This window comes from Anabas testudineus, chromosome 8 (assembly GCF_900324465.2).
Source record: "Anabas testudineus chromosome 8, fAnaTes1.2, whole genome shotgun sequence".
In the NCBI taxonomy this organism is placed as follows: Eukaryota; Metazoa; Chordata; class Actinopteri; order Anabantiformes; family Anabantidae; genus Anabas; species Anabas testudineus.
The window spans coordinates 3,221,947-3,242,778 of NC_046617.1; the positions used below are offsets into that span (position 1 = coordinate 3,221,947).

The 20,832-nt window shown below is 39.1% G+C and overlaps 1 protein-coding gene across 9 annotated transcripts in view; it reads left to right on the top strand.

Annotated features, from left to right (window-relative positions):
* Positions 1-20,832, top strand: part of tanc2a (tetratricopeptide repeat, ankyrin repeat and coiled-coil containing 2a) — a 38,325-nt gene that overhangs the window by 4,620 nt on the left and 12,873 nt on the right. For 2 of the 9 annotated variants that reach the window (XM_026346745.1, XM_026346737.1), the window contains 9 exons: positions 6,104-6,197; positions 8,628-8,735; positions 8,980-9,087; positions 16,904-17,043; positions 17,155-17,323; positions 17,405-17,725; positions 19,543-19,668; positions 19,850-20,116; positions 20,642-20,775. In XM_026346745.1, the coding sequence (XP_026202530.1) occupies positions 8,675-8,735; positions 8,980-9,087; positions 16,904-17,043; positions 17,155-17,323; positions 17,405-17,725; positions 19,543-19,668; positions 19,850-20,116; positions 20,642-20,775 (1,326 nt within the window). In that variant the 5' untranslated portion in view covers positions 6,104-6,197; positions 8,628-8,674. The other 7 variants (XM_026346789.1, XM_026346770.1, XM_026346753.1 and 4 more) reach the window with 6 other exon arrangements.

Consider the following 20,832-nt stretch of genomic DNA (forward strand, 5'->3'; position numbering starts at 1 on the left):
TGAGAATCTGTGTGGGTTCAGCTGAAGGCAAGGCCATCTGCACTCAGCTATTGCTAATAACAAACATACATACTGACTCTCAACGAAGCCTTAGTCAAACAAACCACTCCTGTACGTTTACTCTGGAGTTAGCGTGTGTGCAGGTGTATTCCTGAATAAGTTGTTTGAATAAGTTCTGAGAAAAGACGCTGACCTAAAGGAGAAACAGGATGGAAAATACCTCCCAGCACGACTTGATCATGTGAGGAACTGGTGATGCTTCTGGATAAAAGGGCGTCTCTGGTGCACAAACAATAACAAATATTATGTTGGAACAGGTAGAACTAGTAGAATCATTTGAATTTACTTTGCATGTCGTTCAGGAACATTCAGCTTCACAGCTGCAGTAACTATTAATTTGCATTCTTAAATTACATGCTACTACTGCAGATTATACAGTAGGTGTTCAGCCACAGCAACTTAGAGGTGACAAAAATCCATAGCCAAGCCATGATATATTTCACTGGAAACAAAATAATTTTGAACTTCTGGAAGGGCTAGACCAAAATTAGGGATCACTTTGAATATTCTGTCCTATATTTCATGACTACAGTGACATTTTACTTACTATAGACTTCAAACTATCTAGTTTATAGCAGGAGAAGACAAAACTCAATTCTCAAATCTTAACTCAATTCAACACAAAACTTCATACCAATCCATATCTCAGTGATTTTTCTTTTTTCTTCCTTAATATTAGTAGATATGTTGAGCCATGTTAGAGAGTTGCAAAGGACATTTATTTAGTGTACATATTATCTTGAGGATAAGATAATACTAACTTTGTTTACACAACCAATAACGACAATTTTAGGAAGGTTCCCTCAAAATTTCAATTGGAATATATAGGGGCCAGATCATCATCTTAAGGTTGATTTGTCATTTCTCACATTATATTGGTTAATATCTACTTAGAATAAGAATAGTTTTGAATAAGTGTTTAGTTAATAGCTATATTAAAAAATAGAGAGAAAAATTAAATGATTGACAACCGATGAAGACATGGTAGCCATGATTAAATGAGGCGTTTTTCACCACAAAGAGTTTGGGGAATGATCATACACACATCTTCTTATTCTAATGCAAGTAAGGATTTCACATATCTTATGACTCACTCGCCGTCTTCCTCAAAATCAATGAATCACGGACTGACCCAGTGTATTTGACCACAAACGTTGGTTATGACACTGTTGGAGTCACAAACGATCTCCACATTGAAATAATGTGTGCTACAGTACACTGGAATGACCCAGACTCAAGGAATTTTAGTATGGCAAGTATTGTGTGGCTCCTTCAGTTTAGTCTGTTGCTCACCAAACAACTCTAATTTGAATCACCGGACAGACGAAATTATTTTTCTATCCGTCATTCAACATATATTTATGCCAGCCTCAATGCATTCTTTTATTTCTCCTATGCCTGCTTCTCGCTCAAATAACAGCAGCCACCAGCCACAAGCAGACTTGCTTTTGCAACTCATTTAATACAGATGCAATCACAGCCATTGCAATGGCTTTCAGGCAGTATTTAGCACTCTTCAAAAAATGCCAAATGTCAAATATTTATTAAAGTAAAGGTGCAAAATCCACAGCGTGGACTGTTTTACTTTTCTGGAAGACGCAGTCCTCAGTGTGCATTCTTAGATCGAGTCCAAGTGAATGAGTGAGACCAAGTGTACGAATTGTTCTCTTTGAGTTCAAATTTCTCCGGTTTGTGTTTATGACAGAACAAGTTAGAGGAGGTCAGATGGAGCAGTAACTGAGGACAGATGGTGTGTCTTTTACACACACTCACACGAATGAGCTTCTCACCATGTCAGCGCTGAGTCACATTTACTGGCTGCAGACTGTTATAAGTGACTCATATCAGATCCTTCATTTCCCAGATCTCTCTATAATTTCGTATGTTTCATCATTTATGCTTTCCTGTGTTTGTGATCATGTACAGTAAGAATAAGTTACATTTTCAGTGGTGATGGTGGTAGTACAGAAGCTCTCCAAGTCCTCCAGTCCCTGATACTTCAGTGTGAGTATGTGGATAACAAGATGCTTTGAGTGTGGTTTTGAGGTCAGTGATGAGGTCTTCATGCTCCGAACAGCATCTTTTTAGTTAGGTGATAGCAAAGAACGGACAAAGATAAGAAGATAAGATAAACTTTATTAGTCACAAAAGGGATTTGATTTCAGGAATTCAAGATTTAAGTAATATGGGCTGTCACCTTCAGCTGGACAGGGGTGTGATTTACTTAAAGTTGCAGTAGATCATCTTCACACGTGTTGGATCTTACCATTACTGTTTAAAAGAAACAATCTGTCAATGACAGAAATACTCTGGCAAGAAAAAGTATGTGAACCTTGTGGTTTTATTCATTAATTTGTCATAAAATGTGTTTTGATCTTCATCTAAGTCAAGAGTATTAACAAATATAATGTTAAGTAAAATAATAACACAAAAAAATATTATAGTATTCTAAGGGTTGACATATTTTTTCCACTATCACTATGAGGTTTTTAATCTAACATTCAAAGGTTTGAGGTCACTTACACATTTCTTTGTTTAAAAAAAAAAAAACTAATATGATCATTAAAATAAAAACCAGATTGATCAGACGTATCATAGACTATTGTAACTCAAAGCAAAAGTTTTTTTTATAGTGGAAAGTAAAATTAAGCATAGAAAGGACCATCATCCGTAAACATCAGTTCTGTGTTCCAATGGCACATTGTGTTTGCTAATGCAAGTATGTTTCTTTTAAAATGCTAATTGAGCCTTTCTGCAATTATGTTAGCACAGGTGACAACTGCTGATTAAAGAAGCAATAAATCTGACTGTTTTTAGATTAGCTGAGCATTTGGAGCATCAGCTATGGTGGGATTGATTAAACTCATCAGTCTATTCTTCTAAGTATTCCATGCGAGAAATTGCGGAGAACGGTAAGATCTCATACAATGGTGCATGCTGCTGCCTTCACAGAGCAAAGTGGCTCTAGTGGGAGCTTTAGGAAGCATGAGGTGAAATCTCTTTAAATTACATCAACAAATACACAACTAGAATGTCAAGTCTTTTTATTTTTATTATTTCTGTTAGAAAAAAATATGTATAACTTTGTCAATCACTTTGTCAAAGTCTTAATGTATTTATTCATTTAGCTGTGTTTTTTATTGAAACTCATTATATATTTTGACATGGACAGTTGGATACAGTGTGTGTGTGTGTGTGTATACAGTATATAGAGTACATTACCGCGAGATCACTGATAACTGGTACAGAAAGGCCAAAGTAAACAGAGATAAGAAACCTGACCCATTCTGTATTGTAGTTACATAGCTTTAAATTATTTAGTGTTATCATATTGTGTTATTACATTTGCCCAATATTGTATATTATGCAATATTAGCCGAATACAAAAGGGTTTTGTTCTTTTCCCAACCATTTGTCTTCCTTTTGCATAAATAAACAAACATTAACATTAACATACAAAGCCAAACCTTTTCTTTTCAGAACACATGACCTATCATTTTAATGTATGTGTTGTGGTTTAGTCAAGCGTGCGCGTGTGTGTGTGTGTGTGTGTGTGTGTGTGTGTGTGTGTGTGTGTGTGTGTGTGTGTGTGTGTGTGTGTGTGTGTGTGTGTGTGTGTGTGTGTGTGTGTGTGTGTGTGTGTGGATGCAGCCTTGGATGTTTCGACTCAATCCCATCATTCCCGATGGCCTGTCATGGAGGATTAGCACACTGACACACATTACACACACATGCAGGGCCGAGCTAACCACTAGTGTGTGTCTATGCCATATATGGAGCAGGAGGACATCTAGCAGCTGCAGCTAGAAGCTTCCAGTGGACTCTTTCTCAGACAGGGATTAAGATTATTCCTAGACTAGTCATGTTGATGTGATTTCATTTGCCAGGGTTTTGAGATATCAGCTGCTGAGTCTGGTTGTACCAGGAATGAACTGATTCTGTCTGAATTCTGATGTTATGCATTTCTTTAAACACATGATGTGCCGTTTACTGACAGCAGTGTCTCATCTGACCACTCAGCCAGCCACACACTGTGAAGATTCCACACACACACACGCACACACACTGAGCATCATGACATGGTGCTGTTTGTCCTTGTAGAGTCACCTCTCAGTTCCTCTGCACCTGATCTACTTACTCTCCCATGGAACCACACATACACAGAAACTTGAGTTTGTTTCCCCCTAGAGGAAATGTACTGAGCAATGGAAAGACCAACAAGATTCAGGAGACGTTATTGTTATTTCAACAAACGCAGTGTCTAAAGTCTGTAGGAACCCACTGTTACATTTGTGAAAACTTTATTTTATAAAGTTAATTATTTCCCATTAGACCTTGGCATTCAAGGGCTAAACTACATGTTTCTATAGAAGCTACAGGTCCATTGGGTGAGTTGATGGATTGGATCAACCTACCTGGCACTACACATTTATTACTGCTTTACCTGGACTTTGACAAGGGTTTCTGAAACTGTATCTTAAAGGCTCTTTACACTTTTCTTCATAATCTGCTATTGACAAGAAAACTTAGAGTCTAAGTGCAGATGTTTGTATTTATAGTTTTCTATGAAGATCAGATCCAAAAACTGAAGTCTATCTTTTTTTTTTTTAAACTAAAATAAAAACATTTCCCAAATATGATAGTGGGTTCTAAACAGTATATCTATAGTATGGAGAAAAAGGTCACTTTGTATTGTAACTTACATTTCCCTTACCTTTCACTGCCAAAACAAAAGCTGTAAATCTCCTGCCAGTTCCAGTGTTGCAGAGAAGGGACTAGTTTCTTGAAGTCTAGGATGAGCTGCTTCATTTTATCATGCCATTTTCTCCTCTGTGGTGCTGACTTTCTCTATTAGCTGTGGGCACGAGGCCTCATTATTGTTCCCGGGATGGTTGTGCCATCTCTGAAATTGAATATCAGATTGTGGTCCAGCATGGAAGTGCAGTCATGTGTGCACAGTAAGAACAGGAATGGACTCAGACAGCAGCCTTGGGGGTGGTTCCTGTGCTCAGTGTGAGCTCAGCTGACATCCTGTTACCCAGCACCACCACCTGTGGTCTTTCCATTAGAAAGTCTAGTATCAGGTTTCACAATAAGCCTTGTGGCCTGCATTGTGTTGAACACTGAGCTATTGTCCTTGAAGGACATGCGTACATAAGTTTTTTTTAAAAATTGATGTCCAAATGTTACAAGGCAGAGTGGAACGTAAGAGCTACCATTACCTGTTCCACCCCCAGGTAGGCAAACTGCCAGGGGTCTGTGGTTTTTAAGATGGTGATGTCTTTAGATCTTAACACAAACATCTCTAGGCACCTTATAGCCATTCATGTGAGAGCCATATAGTGCAAGTCACTCATGCAGGTGGCATTCAGCACACACATATAAGTCAAGTATACATGTGGGAAACACTGCGATTGTCACCAATGTAAACAATGAAGAATAAGTTCATCATTTAAAAAATGTTTATAACTGCTGACCTATATTGGCACAGAGCTATGTTAGGAGAAAGAATTTGTTGGGAATTAGGAATTTAAAGAACAGATTAAACCCAGGGTACAATATGAAACTTAAGCTAACACTAGTATGAAGCTTAACCACTCTCCACCACACTCCACCCAGCCCTTTACTCTCCCTGCTCCGCCACACTCTTTTATCATCTGCTAAAACCTGATCAAAACTGATCCAGCAGAAGCGGTTGAAATTCTCTGATTGGTTAGAAGGACGAGCTTCGCACAAAAACCTTTCGAGGCATAATAAGCAATGTTTGTTGTGTTTAATACAGTTGTATTGTTGTGTTGTATACAGTACTACAGTGAGGGTGGCTATCATTACATTGAAAACGTGCATACAGTTACAGTGAAGTGTGGAATCTAGAATAGCAGCTAATGTCCTCTTTGTCTTGTGTTGCAAGTACGTGTTCAGGAAAATATAAATTCCATCATATAATATAATAATATACAATAATCAATAGAGAAACTAAAGTTGCAAGATATTTACCTATTCTGTAATTAAACATCTTTTATTTTGAAATCCTACTCTGCAGGTGTTCTGGAGGACATACTGCAGACTGAGGCAGGAATAAAAACAGTAATAATTATGTTGCTGTAAACACTGGTGGTCAGCAGAGGGGGACAGAGGTCAGTGGTTCTTCAACATTTCTCTCAGTTATTCATTGTTAGCCTCAGTATGCATGTGGTGGAATACATTATATACTGTATAATTACTCAGTGACTTAATTCAAGAGAAAAGAGTTTGGAAATTGGTTTCATCTCAAATTATGTTAATCGAACGCAGTCTTTTCCTTCATCAGGTAAATGTAGCATTACCTGGCCAGGGTTAGTTGGTCAATTGGACAAGACACAGAAACTCCATAGTAGCTACAATATTTACTGTGTGGCAGCTGTCCAACCTTTATTTTATTCAATAAAGTATATTATTATTATCATTATCATTATCATTATTATTATTATTATTATTATTATTATTATTATTATATCTTAGACTGCGGATTCTGAATTTCTAAAATGATATCTCATACTAAAATGTTTAATTGTTATTTGGAATTACTTAAATTATTTCCATGTATTCAGTAGCTTTATTCATGATTGGTAGCATTGTATTAGTTACGCACTACATGCCTACATATAATGTTTACATGCTTTTTTGTTTCAAAGTAGAAGGCAAGTCCCTGTAACATGACTGCACAAAACTCATCCTTCTTCCTTAAAATTCTGTTTTTGCAGAGACTACTTAAGTGAATTAAGTTTCAATACTAATATTTTTTTAACATGAATCAGGCACTACATAAATTAAGGAAATGCAGAAAAAAAGGTGGCTGGGGTGGATGGCAGGCCTACAAACTACACAGCTGCCGTAACAAAAACTTGCGTTTGACTCCAGAGTCCTGTGGGTGGGGTGGGAAGCCCAGTGAGAACAGCACTTTGGTTAAGGTTAATGAAAAAGTGGAGTTTTGTTTTTACGAAAATTATGTTATGTTTCTTTCCTTTATCAGCAAGACCACAATCTTGAACCAATCTCTGTGGTGTGAATTCCTAAACATAAACATAAAAAAGCTTTACTAACTTGATGTTGTACTGCAGGGTTTTAGCAGAAAAGAAATATGTTCAAAATAAAGTTCAGTATCAATGTATTTGCATCTCTCCATTTAAATGATCTATCAACAAATCATCCACTTGTAATGTTCATTGGAAACTTAATCCAGTTGCAAATACGTTCCCTACAAAAACATAATTGTGTTTGAAGTTTAGTTTTCTATGGTCTATGGACAGATGGTTTTACTATCTCGATACAATGAGTCCCAGAGTCTGTGGTAAAGACGTCACTTAACCCTCTAAAATGGGATTATACTAGAATTAAGTCTTTTAGATTATGGTGCACTCCTGGTTTCATTCAGATCCTGTCTTTGAAACTGGTAGATTTAAGTCTACTTGTCTGCATATTGTCTAAAATCGTATTAAAAACGTTTCTTCATCTGCATTGTCAGGTTGTTTGAAAGCTAGCTAAATGAGTGCAGTAGCAGAGATTTGAAAGTGGGAAGATAAATAATTAATTTTGCAATATTGTTTTATATTGCATTACCCCACATACATTAGGCTATGTAACGTCCTATAGTCTTGAACAGCACATGGTTGTATTCTCATTAATGGATGCTTAGCAACTGCAGATGGTTGCCTAGCAACAACATTACACCCAGGCAGCAAGCCGGGTGTGTTCAAAAGTCACGCTGTAGTAAAAGAGGAGGACATGGGGGCTGGAGGGTGTGTACATGTGTGAGTAATAATTCATCTGCCAGTGAGACTGTTGAGGTATTCAGTAGACTCAGCTATTAACTACTGAACACTAAAACAAGCATCAATATACTGTACGCCGTCCTGTAAGAAGCAGAAATAGCTTTTATTGAGGCAGAATGTGCATTTCAGCAATTCAGCATTTGAATTATTACTGAAGGCATAGTTAGGTCTGTTTTATATTGTGACTACTCACAGGACCAGTTTATGAATTCCAGTAACATTAGCTAGCAAACTGCTAACAGGCCTGGTAACATGCTAAGACTGTAGTCTGGAAGTTAACTGAGGTCATTTCTGTTTTCTCTGTACAGCTGACATTTTGTTCTCAGTATTGTACATGTATTTTAACAAAGATTTTATTGGAGATAGAAAACTCTCTTGCTAACTGCCATTTAGCAGGCTCATTAGCTTGGATGCTAACCGGACAGTCATTTTGTAGTTATTTTAAGTTATTTCAAGAGATCTTGTTCTCTCAAAGGTCAGTGATGTCAAGCACATAAGACAGTGTTTTATCTCTTTTGAATTCTAGAAACTGAATTTTGAATAATAAGGTGACATTAATTTATACCTCACTGATCGCTGCATGAAGCTGCATTCACTGCCAATAGATAACACACATCTCTTGGCTATTAAATCTTTGTTAAATCAACAATACCAAGGTTGTTCGTCATGGCCATGTTTTCTATCCTCATGACTGTATTACTACTCAGCTGGAAAAGGAATAGTTCACTCTCTCTCTCTCTCTCTCTCTCTCCTCAGGGGGTATTATTAAGAAGCCTGTGTGTGACCTCTTGTTGTGAGCAATCATGTTCCGAAACAGCCTGAAGATGCTGCTGGGAGGCAAAAGCCGCAAGAGCAACAACAGTGGTCAGTTCCTCTATGTTATTACATATTATATACGATGTTTATGAAATGATGATCTATAGTGTGCTCGTACAAATATAGTTTTAAGCTTTATACATGTTCAATATGTATGGCTATAATGTATTTCTGCGTTGATTTCTAGGTCTAGGTGGCATGTTGCAAAAATCTTCTGGTGGTTTACATGAATTTATACAACGACTTCTTTCAGTCTCCAGACTCTGTCTGACTCCCTTTCTCTTTTCAACAGGTGGCAGTAGCATTGAGTCAGAGGGCTTGGAGGGCAGGATGATGGAGGGGTTTACCCGTTCGCTTCCCTCCTCTCCCCTCCTCAACCTTCGGCTAACCAAAAGAACCGGTAAGGCCTATCTATCTACATTACCTCAGAAGGTATTCAATGTGATGCATTTACAAACAGTATAATAACAATCTGTCATGAGTTAAATATAATTACATACATTCAAACAAACAAAACAATGCAACACAGACTCATCACAAAGAGGGAAAAACAGATGGTACTATCCAGCAGAACTGCTGCCAGGCTATCATTACCAAAACAAAAATGTCTGTGTGCCAGCTCTGTCACACATTCACACAGTCACAGCGCAGGTTGTAAGGTTGTCATATTCTCTATCTTCTGCCTGATTGGAGCCAGTGCTGGCCCAAAAATAGCTGTTATCTGTAAATCATATTCAGGGATAACAGTATGTTAACCATTATAAAAAATATAACTACATGTTGTTGTAGGAGAGACACTAGTCCACAGCTACTCATGCAGTGCCTTTCTGGTTATATTCAGCCAACTCACAGAAGACAGTAGCTGCTCATGACTAATTGGCTCTGATTAAAAGCACCCATCCACGTCCACATCAGCTCATACAACACATTTGATTGTTGTCCTCATACATTTATTCTATTTCAGTTTTCAGGTTGTGATTTCACCCTGTCGTGATGAGTGATCGCTTTGCAGTGTAGTAAAACCAATCTGTGACACCAGAATTGATGAATGTACACATATAAAGCTTTAAATTGCCACAAAACCTACATCCTTCCATCACAGATAGTGCAGGATGATGTTATTGAAAACTCATGATACATTTTACTGGTGAAGCAAAACTAACTGTGGCATAAACAGTCTTCAAACACACAAAAAATGTGCGATGTTTGAATATGGTCTTCTTTTATTTTAAACAGGAGAGGTTAATTTACAGAAGAGCTTGTTTTTGTCTTTCTTGTGGGGATTCTTTGGTGATTAGTTATATGTGTAGCATCATCATTTTACGGGCTTATCACGCCAGAAGCCACACAGGAGTATCCCTCTGATTATGAAGGAGAGACTATAACCAACCTTAGCTATTCTTTTTCTCCCTCTTTTTCATACATACACACAGCTGTGACCTGTTACACTGTGTCTGGCAGCAGAGGGGGGAAAGGTTGACCTGTGACCCTACATTTGATCATCCCTTAGTGCCTTAGTAAGAGAGAGAGAAAACTGAACTGAAACCCAACCCCCTGCCAAACACTCCTCTCCTCTCCTTTCATCTGCTCTCCTTCTTCTCCTCCTCCTCAGGGCTGATTTGACACACTTTCCTAAACATTACCATGTGCAGGCTCTTTCCAGCTCTCTTCCTCTGTTTCTCTATCACTCGCTCTCTGTCATAACAGAAACATTATCACGAGCCAAGGCAACTTCTTAGTCGGCACACCACACACACACACACAGACACACACACACCTCCTCTCGCTCACTGTCTTGTCTGTCTTTCCTCTTCTTCTTCTTCCTCTTAACACTTGTTAATTGTCCTCTGGGGACAGAAAATGCATTAACCACATATTTGGGCAAAATTGAGTTATGACCTGATTCCCTTTTTAACTTTTTAACATCTGTTTTACAATATACAGTGATGTCATGCCTATGTGTAATTTCTGTGAAAACCACAGTAACTACAAAAATGAGCTAAACTGCAGTAACAGCCCTCAGATGTGTAGATATTGTGTTGTTTCATATTGTTGATCTTACTTACTAAACACACAGGGACACTCTAGACAGCCTAAAACAAGACTGCTGATCAAGTTAAAGCGTTAAAGCTAGCTGGTGAAATTGTCTTTGCTACAACTAAAGCTACCCTCCCTGGGGTAGCTTTGCTGTAATTCAACCTCTTCTAGAGTTTTGTAGTCATTTATATTTTTCAAAGCTAACTTCCCCAGCACTGGTGGCAACAAGCTGTAATCATAACCATCATATGGATTCAAATGGCAAAATTGTTAGCAAACAGTTCTTATTTACACGTCAATTGCAAGCAACTTTAGTGTTAGTTTGGGGTCATACTTCTCCAATCTGTGAAATGCAAGTGAAAAATGTACTGTGGGTTCATCTTTTTGTAGTTTTTGGTTTCCACAAGAGCCTGATGGAAATATGTGATATATGTAAAACAAAAAAAAGTCAACTAATATAGTGTTAATAAGTGCTTACTACTGCTGTCTTACAGCTATCTGGTTCTGGGTTCCTTACATCTCCTGTTAAAAAAGATCTATCTGTCTTGCAAGCTGTATAGCTTAAGTCCCTTTTTACAAAGCATGTAAAAGAACTTATTTCTATAAACAGCAGACTGAAGATGAATGATATTTAAGAATCAGTATATGTTTTGTGTTCTTCTAAATACATTTAACTTTAAGTGGAGCATTTCTTTGCTGTGCCAAACTTCATCTCAGTCTTTCTTCAGAAGGCTGAGCTATGTCTCTAAACTTTCCTTGCACTTCTCAACATGTAGTTTCTCTACTCAGCTCCTCCTGCCGTCCTTCTTTTTCTTTTTTCTGTGTGTGTGTTTTTGGGGGGGTGGGGGGTGGGGGTTGCAGAAGGGGAGGTTTTGATTTGCTGTGCAGGCAGACGAGGGAGGTCGTCTTTCAGACCAGATATGGAGGCTCCGCTGTTGAAAGAAAAACTCTTCAAACTCTTGGAAACTTTGCTTGTTGTGTTTGTAACCAAAGAAGATATCATCTAGGAGAACATTTACTCTTTCCACCTCATGCTGCAGTTGTTGTTCTCATTTTTCGCTTAGTTTTGAGGAGGTTCTACATGTGAATGAAAAGGAGCGCTGTTTTTGGCTAAAAAGGACAATAACCTGGAATACTTTGTCCAGATCTGCTTTGGAAATTGTGGTAACATTTGAAAGCATGCAGATTCCAGTTTTACCACTGCAAATAACAACATACTTTTAGCAGTTTGGCTGTGTCCACAGTTTTCAGATGTTTTTTTATCCTGCTTGTTAACTGCAGTTATTTTTTGCTTCAGAAATTAGAGTACCTCTAGTGTTTTTCTTTTCCTGGAGAGTCTCTTGCTCTTCTTATCTTCTCAATCCTACCTTCTTCACCTTTCTCTCCCTCTATCTTTTGTGTTCTCCGGAGAAGGAGGAGCTCAGGACTGGGCAGTGATCTCATCATATGCATTTCTATTTTCACGGGCAAAGTTTAATGGAGAATTTGAATAGCGCTACAGTTGAACAGCAATTGACTGTTGACTCTGATCTCTGTATGGAATCACACTGAACCAATCAGAGCTCTACTGTCAGATAGCGATGGACTGTACAGCGGCTATTTTGAAAGCATGCGCCCGCTCTAGACCAAAGTGGTGTCGGAATGATCGGTCCTCCATCCGTCGCCCATGGAGACTGTCGCATGGCAGCTGTTGCGGTGGAGATGTGATGGCGGCAGGCGTCGTCAATCACGCCTCCTCCCTCTTGCAGCGCTTGCTGTTGTACGTCTGCTGTTGTTCATCCCACGAGGACAGCTCTGAGCTGTGTCAGGATTGGGTGGATTGTCCCATTGATGGAGTACAGACAGGAAGAAGAAGTGAGAGGGAAGGTGAGAGTGAAGGACTCTTTCTCTCTGTATCAGTGTTTATGCAGACGAGGTATAAATGAACTGTTTTAGTGTACATGTTAGAAGCCTAATAGATTTACTTAGTCATGAGAACAACATTTTGTGTTTTCATAACATGGCAATTAGAAATAAGTTAATCAAACATTTGTTTGCAGTTTGTGTCACATCTACCTTATTGAATTTAAGTCATGTTATGTTTACCAAAGTTGATTTTCACTGAGTTCTGAGCCACACCAACCTACCAAGATGGATGCCGTGTATCACCTCTGAGAATCTGGCTTGTCTAAATTGGACAAGAATCTATGTAATCCCATCAGGAACTATTACACCTAGCTGTTTGCTTAATCAATGTTTGCTGATTTTGATATATTCTATTAACATAAACTCATCAGGTACTGAGTTTGTAGATAGACAAATTGGACTTATGGGCCTGTTATGGGCCTGACCTACAAACCCAACTAGATATCAACATCTTCTGCTGCTAAAACACAGATTATGCAGTTGTTTTAGGGAGTTTCGGCCCCCAGTTACTGGAACAACAGAGGGAACAAAGAAATATTTTTTCAGCATGGATGCAATTACCAAAAGACTGGATGTCTTTAATAGACACGTGCAGCTTGGAATAAATCCAGGATATGTTTGAAGAGATGAGAATGGTACACAAGGTTGTAACAAAGATAATGGGATTTGAAAAAGTTGTAATGACATCAAAGTAGGAAGTTGATGTAATGTTAAACCATGTTGAGCTATATTGACAGATAAATGTAAGGGTATCATCCTTCGTGGTGACCTTAATATTGATTCGTTTTCCAATGATTGTCCATTATGTAAGAAATTACATAACAAGAAATTCTAAAACCAGGGATGGGGTTAGTTCTAGCTGTAGTGCTCAAATACAGAAAAAATAAAGTGGCCTCCAAAAACCACTTCAAATTTATGTCTCTCAGTCTACAATCATCAACTTAGAGATTAAGACATTTATTAAACTTGATTTATCTTGAAATCTTGAATTTAGTAGTAAGTAGTAGTTTAGTAGAATTTAGTAAGTAGCCAGATACTTAATCCAGTACTTTGTGGTCTACAGCTTCAGATTCTCATGTTTGAATATCTACAAGACACCTAGATTTATTCTTTTTTTTTTTTCTGGAAGATCCTGTCAGGCTCTATCGAAATGTATGGGAGGTAACAGTCTTTCAGGTTTTAATTGGATTGGAAACTCAAGCACAATGTTTATTGAGGTCATTATCATGATGAAAAGTAAACCACCACACCAGTCTCAGGTTGCGTGCACTCTGGAGCAGGTTTTCCTCAAGGACTTCCTTATATTCAGCTGCATTCCTTCAATTCTAACCCTGATGCTTCCCTTTAGCTTGATGCTGCCACCACCATGCTTCACCTAGGGTATTAACCTGTTGATGAGTGGTTCCCGAGGTTCTCCAGTGCCTGCATTTCTGCCCAGAGAATCACATTCTCATCTAATCAGACAAGACTGTATGCCTATTGCTATAATCAGCATCCGTTTAGCCACTGTGCCACATACAAGCATGATTAACTCAGTGCCTCTGAGATGGTCATGCTTCTGGCAGGTTCTCCCATCTTTGCAGAGGACTTCTGAAGGTAGCTGAGGTAGGACTTCTGAGGTAGCACTTAAAATGCTTCCTACAGGGCAACATGCATGAGCTCTCATGTGGATGAGTGCATGCTGGCTGCAAAAATCAGTTAGTTCATACTCGTGCAAGTCTGTGTAGTTGCTCTGTAACTGTAGCAGGCTCTGTGGATCACTCACAGCAACTCACAGAAGGCTGCCATGGCTCCACATGCACCAGTTGAAGAGATGTAGATACAGAGCTTCGCGGCAACATCCAGATTTTCGGGTCATTTTCTCAGGAAGCTGGAAGCGGTACTTACAGCAGCTGATTGTCTCTAAAATGAATCTTTTACCCAGATATGAAAAAGCTGATTTAACCGGTTTGGATTGTAGACCTATTTGTATACTTTGTGCACCGAGTAAGATACTAGAGAAGATTATCACAATATGAGATTGTCATAGTGGGTGATATTAAACTAGTTGTGGCTGTGCTAGTGTTTCTACTGATGCTTTTGATGTGGTTGACCAAAGTACTTTAACTGTCAAGCTGTTTTGGCTTCTTATCTTGTTGTGCTATTTCAGATGAAGGGTAACCACCACTACACAATAGAAATATCATGAAACACAGTTCAAATCATGGATTCACCCTCTAAAGCATACAGCCTTCTTCACACAAAAAGGAGGAATCTGTAGAGAATAGAGAAAATAGAAATACATTAAAAATATACATTTACATACATCCAGACGTCACATTGTACAGTAACTGTGTCTAATGTGAAACCTATGAGACTGACTCCACATCTAATTATTCTTTGTGTAAGACCACCTGTTAGGAACACTACTGTGATAGATTAGCTTGTTAAAATGCTATGTAAGTAACAAACCCATAATTTTCTCTGATACATGAAAACAACATGTATTTTAAAAATAGAACTGTATCCTTAGGGAGCAGCAGGAACAAGAGCAAGGAAAGTAGAAAGAAAGGCACAGAGGAACAAAGAAAGAAGGAAGAAAAAGGGAAATCAAGAAAGGAAAGAAAAAGAAAAGTAAAGACAGAAAAGAAGACAAAGTAAGAAAGCATGTAGCAGAAAGGGAGGAAATATTGACAGGAGTTAGAAGTTACAATAGTGAGTGAGTGAAACAGAAATGGAAAAGTCTGTGCTCCCTGTATCTGATCTTTCCATTTTATTTTTCTTCTTCTAAAAATGACTGACAAACCCTGTCATTGACTGACCACACACACACATGCATGTATGTGCGTGCATACACACAAGTGTACTTGCCAGTGCAGTGTGCTTTGTGTTTGGTTGGTTTTATTTTGAGTGTGTGATGCTTCTCTAGTATTTAGTCCAACAGTCAGCAATTTATAGCCGTAATTACAGACTGTCAGAGAAAGAGACAGAGTGTATGAGCTTTCATGCTGTGGCTTACATTCTTGTGTGTGTGTGTGTGTGTGTGTGTGTGTGTGTGTGTGTGTGTGTGTGTGTGTGTGTGTGTGTGTGTGTGTGTGTGTGTGTGTGTGTGCGCGTGTGCGTGTTTGTCTTGACATATTTAGGCCATGATATTGAATATATTAATATGGAGATTAATCACTGTTTTGTGCACAGACTCACACATAAAGTCTTCCCAGTGGGCTTTGCATTAGAAGTCCATGCCTTTTGTGTGCAAATGTTTCAAGTTCTCTTGCAATTTATTCTGTTTTCATAGTCTCTTCTAATTGGACAGATTTATACCCATTTTTTCTACTGATTGGACAAATGAAGTTTCACACTGTGAGGAGGCGGGACTCCATGTCACCAGGAAAGCTGAGCAGACAGGCAGTGTTTATCTCAGTGGCTGGATGGAGGAACAAAAGTAGTCGTTATCAAGAGAACAATAAATGTTGGATCAACGTCTGCTTTCTGGTTCATTCCAGCAGCCAGTTTGTGGTTCTTGGTGTGTTTACACCACTGCAAATTTAATTTAATTCCTGGCTTCATTTGTGTTTGACCAAGCTTTTTCCTGACAGCAAGACATTCCTACACAGTAATAAATGACAAACTGATATCAAAAAGAGGGCTTGCTTATTTGTTTTTGTTGTAAAGAGTTAAAGTTGAAGATGAATCCTACCCACGAAGCTGTCTGTCAGCTTATGGCAAGTACACAGGTGTTTACTTTTGTGTTTCTAGGAATTTACTGTGTCCAGCTAAGAAATAATCCAACATATAATGCTCCATAAAACTCTGATGTGTAATCTTTATGCCCCATCACCAAATGCAGAACATTATGTAGTCATTCTGGCATCTGTGGCTCTGTGGTTTTGTTACTCTGTTACTATACTTTGTTACTAAGGCTAACGTAAATTTTAATTTGGAAGTATTTGGTCATAAATTACTTAAAATGGTAACCTGATGATATTTCTGTATTAAACAAATTAACAAATGCCACCTAGTCAAACAGTAGTGAGTGACACAGTTAGTGGCTATCAATGTCAAGCATCACGGTTGACTGTTTATGACTTTCAGTAGCAACTGCTGTAATGAGAGACAATTACATTTAGCCCAGTGTGCGTCACATGACCTGCTGTTCTGACTTTGACCATAATGCCAAAATCACCACACAGGACAGCATACTGCTCCTGGAGGCAGTATGCCAGAGCTCAAAACAAATCTGACATATAACTGATATGACAAACTAAAAAAACAATGGACCCCTTTTTACTTTCCAGTTGAGGATGATGAGTTGGGACCTCCTCCCTCAGTAGATGAGGCAGCTGATGCTCTGATGACCAGGTTGGGCTTCCTGCTGGGGGATAAGATAGTGAGTGGAGAGCCGGGGTCCCCTTACCACGGCCAAGACGATGGGCAGGTAACAATCCATCCACAATCCAACCATTGCACAATATAAGGCCATGCTGCCAAACACTGTTAAACAGAAAAGAACCAGACTGTTACTAAGGAAGTGCACTCTTTCCCACAGAGGATGTCTCCTTCCTCCAGTCTGGCCAGTAGCAGCACCTCCCCCTGCTCCACGCTGCAGCCTCCTACTGGAGGGGAGGACAACAACAACAGCAAGCATGGCTCCTCCAACCACGCTTCTGTTGCTTCCCCCACCTCAACACTGGAAAGCAGAGACAGTGGCATCATAGGTGAGATGCTGTAGATGCTGTAGATCTCTCTTTTTCTTTAAACATAAGAAACTTTGCACTGATCTCTCCTCCTCTCTTCAGCCACATTAACCAGCTACTCTGCAGAGTCGGCAGCCGAGCGGAGCGACAGCACCAAGTACCCTGGGGACAGTTACCATGGCAGCAGCCTCAACCTCTGGCAGGAGGGTGGCCGGCAAGTCGTGGCCTCCGCCTCCTCTTCTTCTATGGTAGTGGCAGGAAGCACTAATGAAGGCTTCCTATACAGGGTGGATGACAGCATGGCCGCCTCCACTTACAGCCTCAACAAACTTCACCCAGACAGAGGCCCTGGCGCTACTCGCTCTTCAGGCTCCACCCAATCTATCCCTCTCTACCTCATGCCCCGCCCCAATTCAGTTGCTGGTAAAATGACAAATTGATGATGTTTGTGTGAATCAAATGGTTTCTCATCCCTGCAATACACTCTCAACACATCACACTTTCTCCGCTACAGTGATCTCAGTGAGCAGACAAAGTCTTATATAGAGTTCACCACAGTATCAGCCTAATGAATGACAGATAGTGTTAATCAATATGTAGCATCTTGAATTTGATCAAAAAACAATTAAATATAATTTAAAAATAATATGGGTCACTCATTACAACAAAGCCTCACAGAATTATCAGCCAACTCCCCTCGTATGATTTTAGTGTCTTTCAGCAATTTCTCTGGGATTTTTTTACTGCAACTTTAATGTTTTGGCTGACACCTTCTTGTCTCAACAGTCTCATTTCCAGCCATCATAAGCAAACCCAAGAAAGCTACCTGCATGCAGCCTGTGGCAAAAACAGTTATTGCAAGGGATATTAGGGATCACTAAAATCAGTATCATCACTCACTATGTAACAAGCAGTGTATGCAGCTTTAATTAAGTTCCTGTAAGTAATGAATGCCTTTTGGTCTGATAAACCTTATTTCTTTCACACACTGATGCTGCCATCCCTTCAGTAATAGCTTTATGTGATGTTTAACTGTTTTTACGTTCTATTTTTGCGTTATAACCAGTCATGATAATATATGACTGGTATAACCTAACTAATCAGTTTATTTTATCTGTTCATCCTAAAAACCAGGAATTAGTCCTTCCAGTAAATCATTACAACACTTTGGAAAGATGTTTATTTGTTGTCTTTCCAGAAGTGACAAAGATACAAATCTCATTCTGATGTTTATTTGTTTTTAGTAGTCAGGATGTGGTCGGCTTAGCTTAGCCCTGAGACTTATTACATTCTACCAAAACCCCTAAAGCTCTCTTATTAACATGTGTCTCTCATTAGTTTATTCTGTGCACAAACAGAAATGTAAAAACAAGCTGAATGTGAACTCCCGTTTAATGTGTGTGTGTGTGTGCGTGCATGAACACAAAAAAACTAGGCTGCAACACAGAGACAATACCTAAACAACATGTTCACATCCCATCCTCCCTTTCCTCTTTTCCCCTCTCTTTGTCTCATAAAAACACAAAACCATGAGCGCTTTTGGAAAGGAAGGAAATGATGTGTATGACGTTTTTCAAAACACACACACACACACACACATACACACACATGCATGCAAGATATGAGACACAGCCAGCGCTGACATGTTTTGTGGTGTTGTAACTGGATAAGTTGGATCAAACTTTCGGTAGGTTTCTGTCTATTTTTGTCCACAGTTGAGACACAGAGTTGTTCACTTTATCAGCGCTGTGTTAGCTTTGAGATTAGCTTTATAGCGACTGTGACGGAAGTTGCACATTGTACCCTATGGACAATATCCCACCACAATTATGACAACCTTATATTTTTCTTTAAAAAATCACTTTTAAATACAATATACACACATTTCCTTTGATTATTTTATTGGTTTTAAATCCTGGGTTTTGTGGATGTTGTGTTCTTACTAGCTGATGTTTGTGTCTTCATCAGGTTGTTCTTACATGTTGTAACATTGTCTGAACAGTTTTATTTTTAGGAGATTAGATGATTGACATTGTTTTTAAACTTCAATTGTAGTGTTTAAAAGTAAAGCATTAGACAAATAGTGTACATCTTTATTTATGAGAGTTTTTTTATTTGTCCTTGGTTCAAATTTAATAGTATATATGGTGAGAAATCAGGAAAAGAAATATTTCCGGGAAGCAGTCATTTTAAAACCACAGGAAAACCATCAACGTGTTTTTTTTCCCTTTCCTCTTCAGCCACTAGTTCAGCCCACCTTGAAGATCTAGCCTATCTGGATGAGCAGCAGAGACACATTCCTTCAAGGACGTCCCTCAGAATGCCTAGACAGAATTCTGGGAGTCGCAGTCAACAGGACCAGAGAGGTAAAGGGTACCCCGGTGTATGTCATGGTTCAAGTCTAGCTGACGACCTGTGCTGTATGTCATTCACCTTCTCTTTTCCCATGTTTCCTAACTAGCCCTAACTCCAACTAACACAAATACACACTATTATTTTATGAATCAGTATTAGAATACTCTCCTTTCTTCTCCTTTCCTCTTGTAGTTCGCTTCACTCCCACTCTGAACCTTAAGCCTCTCCACTTCGAGGTTCCCGGTCTCTCATCTGATTGGCTGTTCACTGGGAGGGAGTGGCTCTTTCAGGAAGTAGATGCCTGCCTCCGCAGTGATGATCCAGCAACTTGTCAGGGGGTGGTGATCGTCGGCAACATGGGCTTTGGCAAGACAGCCATCATCGCCCGTCTGGTGGCACTCAGTTGTCATGGAAACCGCATGTGGTCAACCACTGCTGGTAGCCGGACCATTCCCAAACGTAAGCAAAGGGAGACAGAAGCATTTCTACATCTATTTGTGTAGTACAGTATTATACATGTTATTAGTAAAAAAATGTGCAGACCTCTCCATGCTTCAGAGGTAGACATAGTAACTTTCCTTTACAACACAATTAATGGTGTCTGTCCCTATCCTGTCTCATGCATTTCATGTCCAAGATTCCAAAACATGGACATGTTGACAAATCTGTAAGCAATGTTTCCAGGCTCCACTTCAACAAAGATAACACATATTGTTTGTGATTTTCTTTTTTTATTGGTTTCTTAATAGGTACTGTGGAGTTTAAAGGGGACATTTATTTTTGGCAACAACCAGACACAGAACTAAAATCAACCACCAGAAAAAACAATAATCTTACAGTGGAAAAATACATCATAACAGTGCAGTTAAAAATAAAGAAGGCAGCAGCCAACAAAAAAGAGTGAAATGGTTTGGGTGTTTCTGTCTTTACTGACATTTAAAATGCAGAAAGTACTGAAAGTTTTGCCCTGCACTCTCACTCCAGATGTCGAGACTGTTTCTTTCTCCCATGATTCCCTGGGAAGAGGGGGTGGAGATGACGGAAGGGGAGGAAGCTGTCCCGGAACTCCTGAGATGAGGAGGAGACACGAGGAGGCATTGAGGAGACTTGCAGGACAGGTATCATCCCCATTTTGCCTCATGTAGATCTACTGCATCACACAATAGATTACTGCA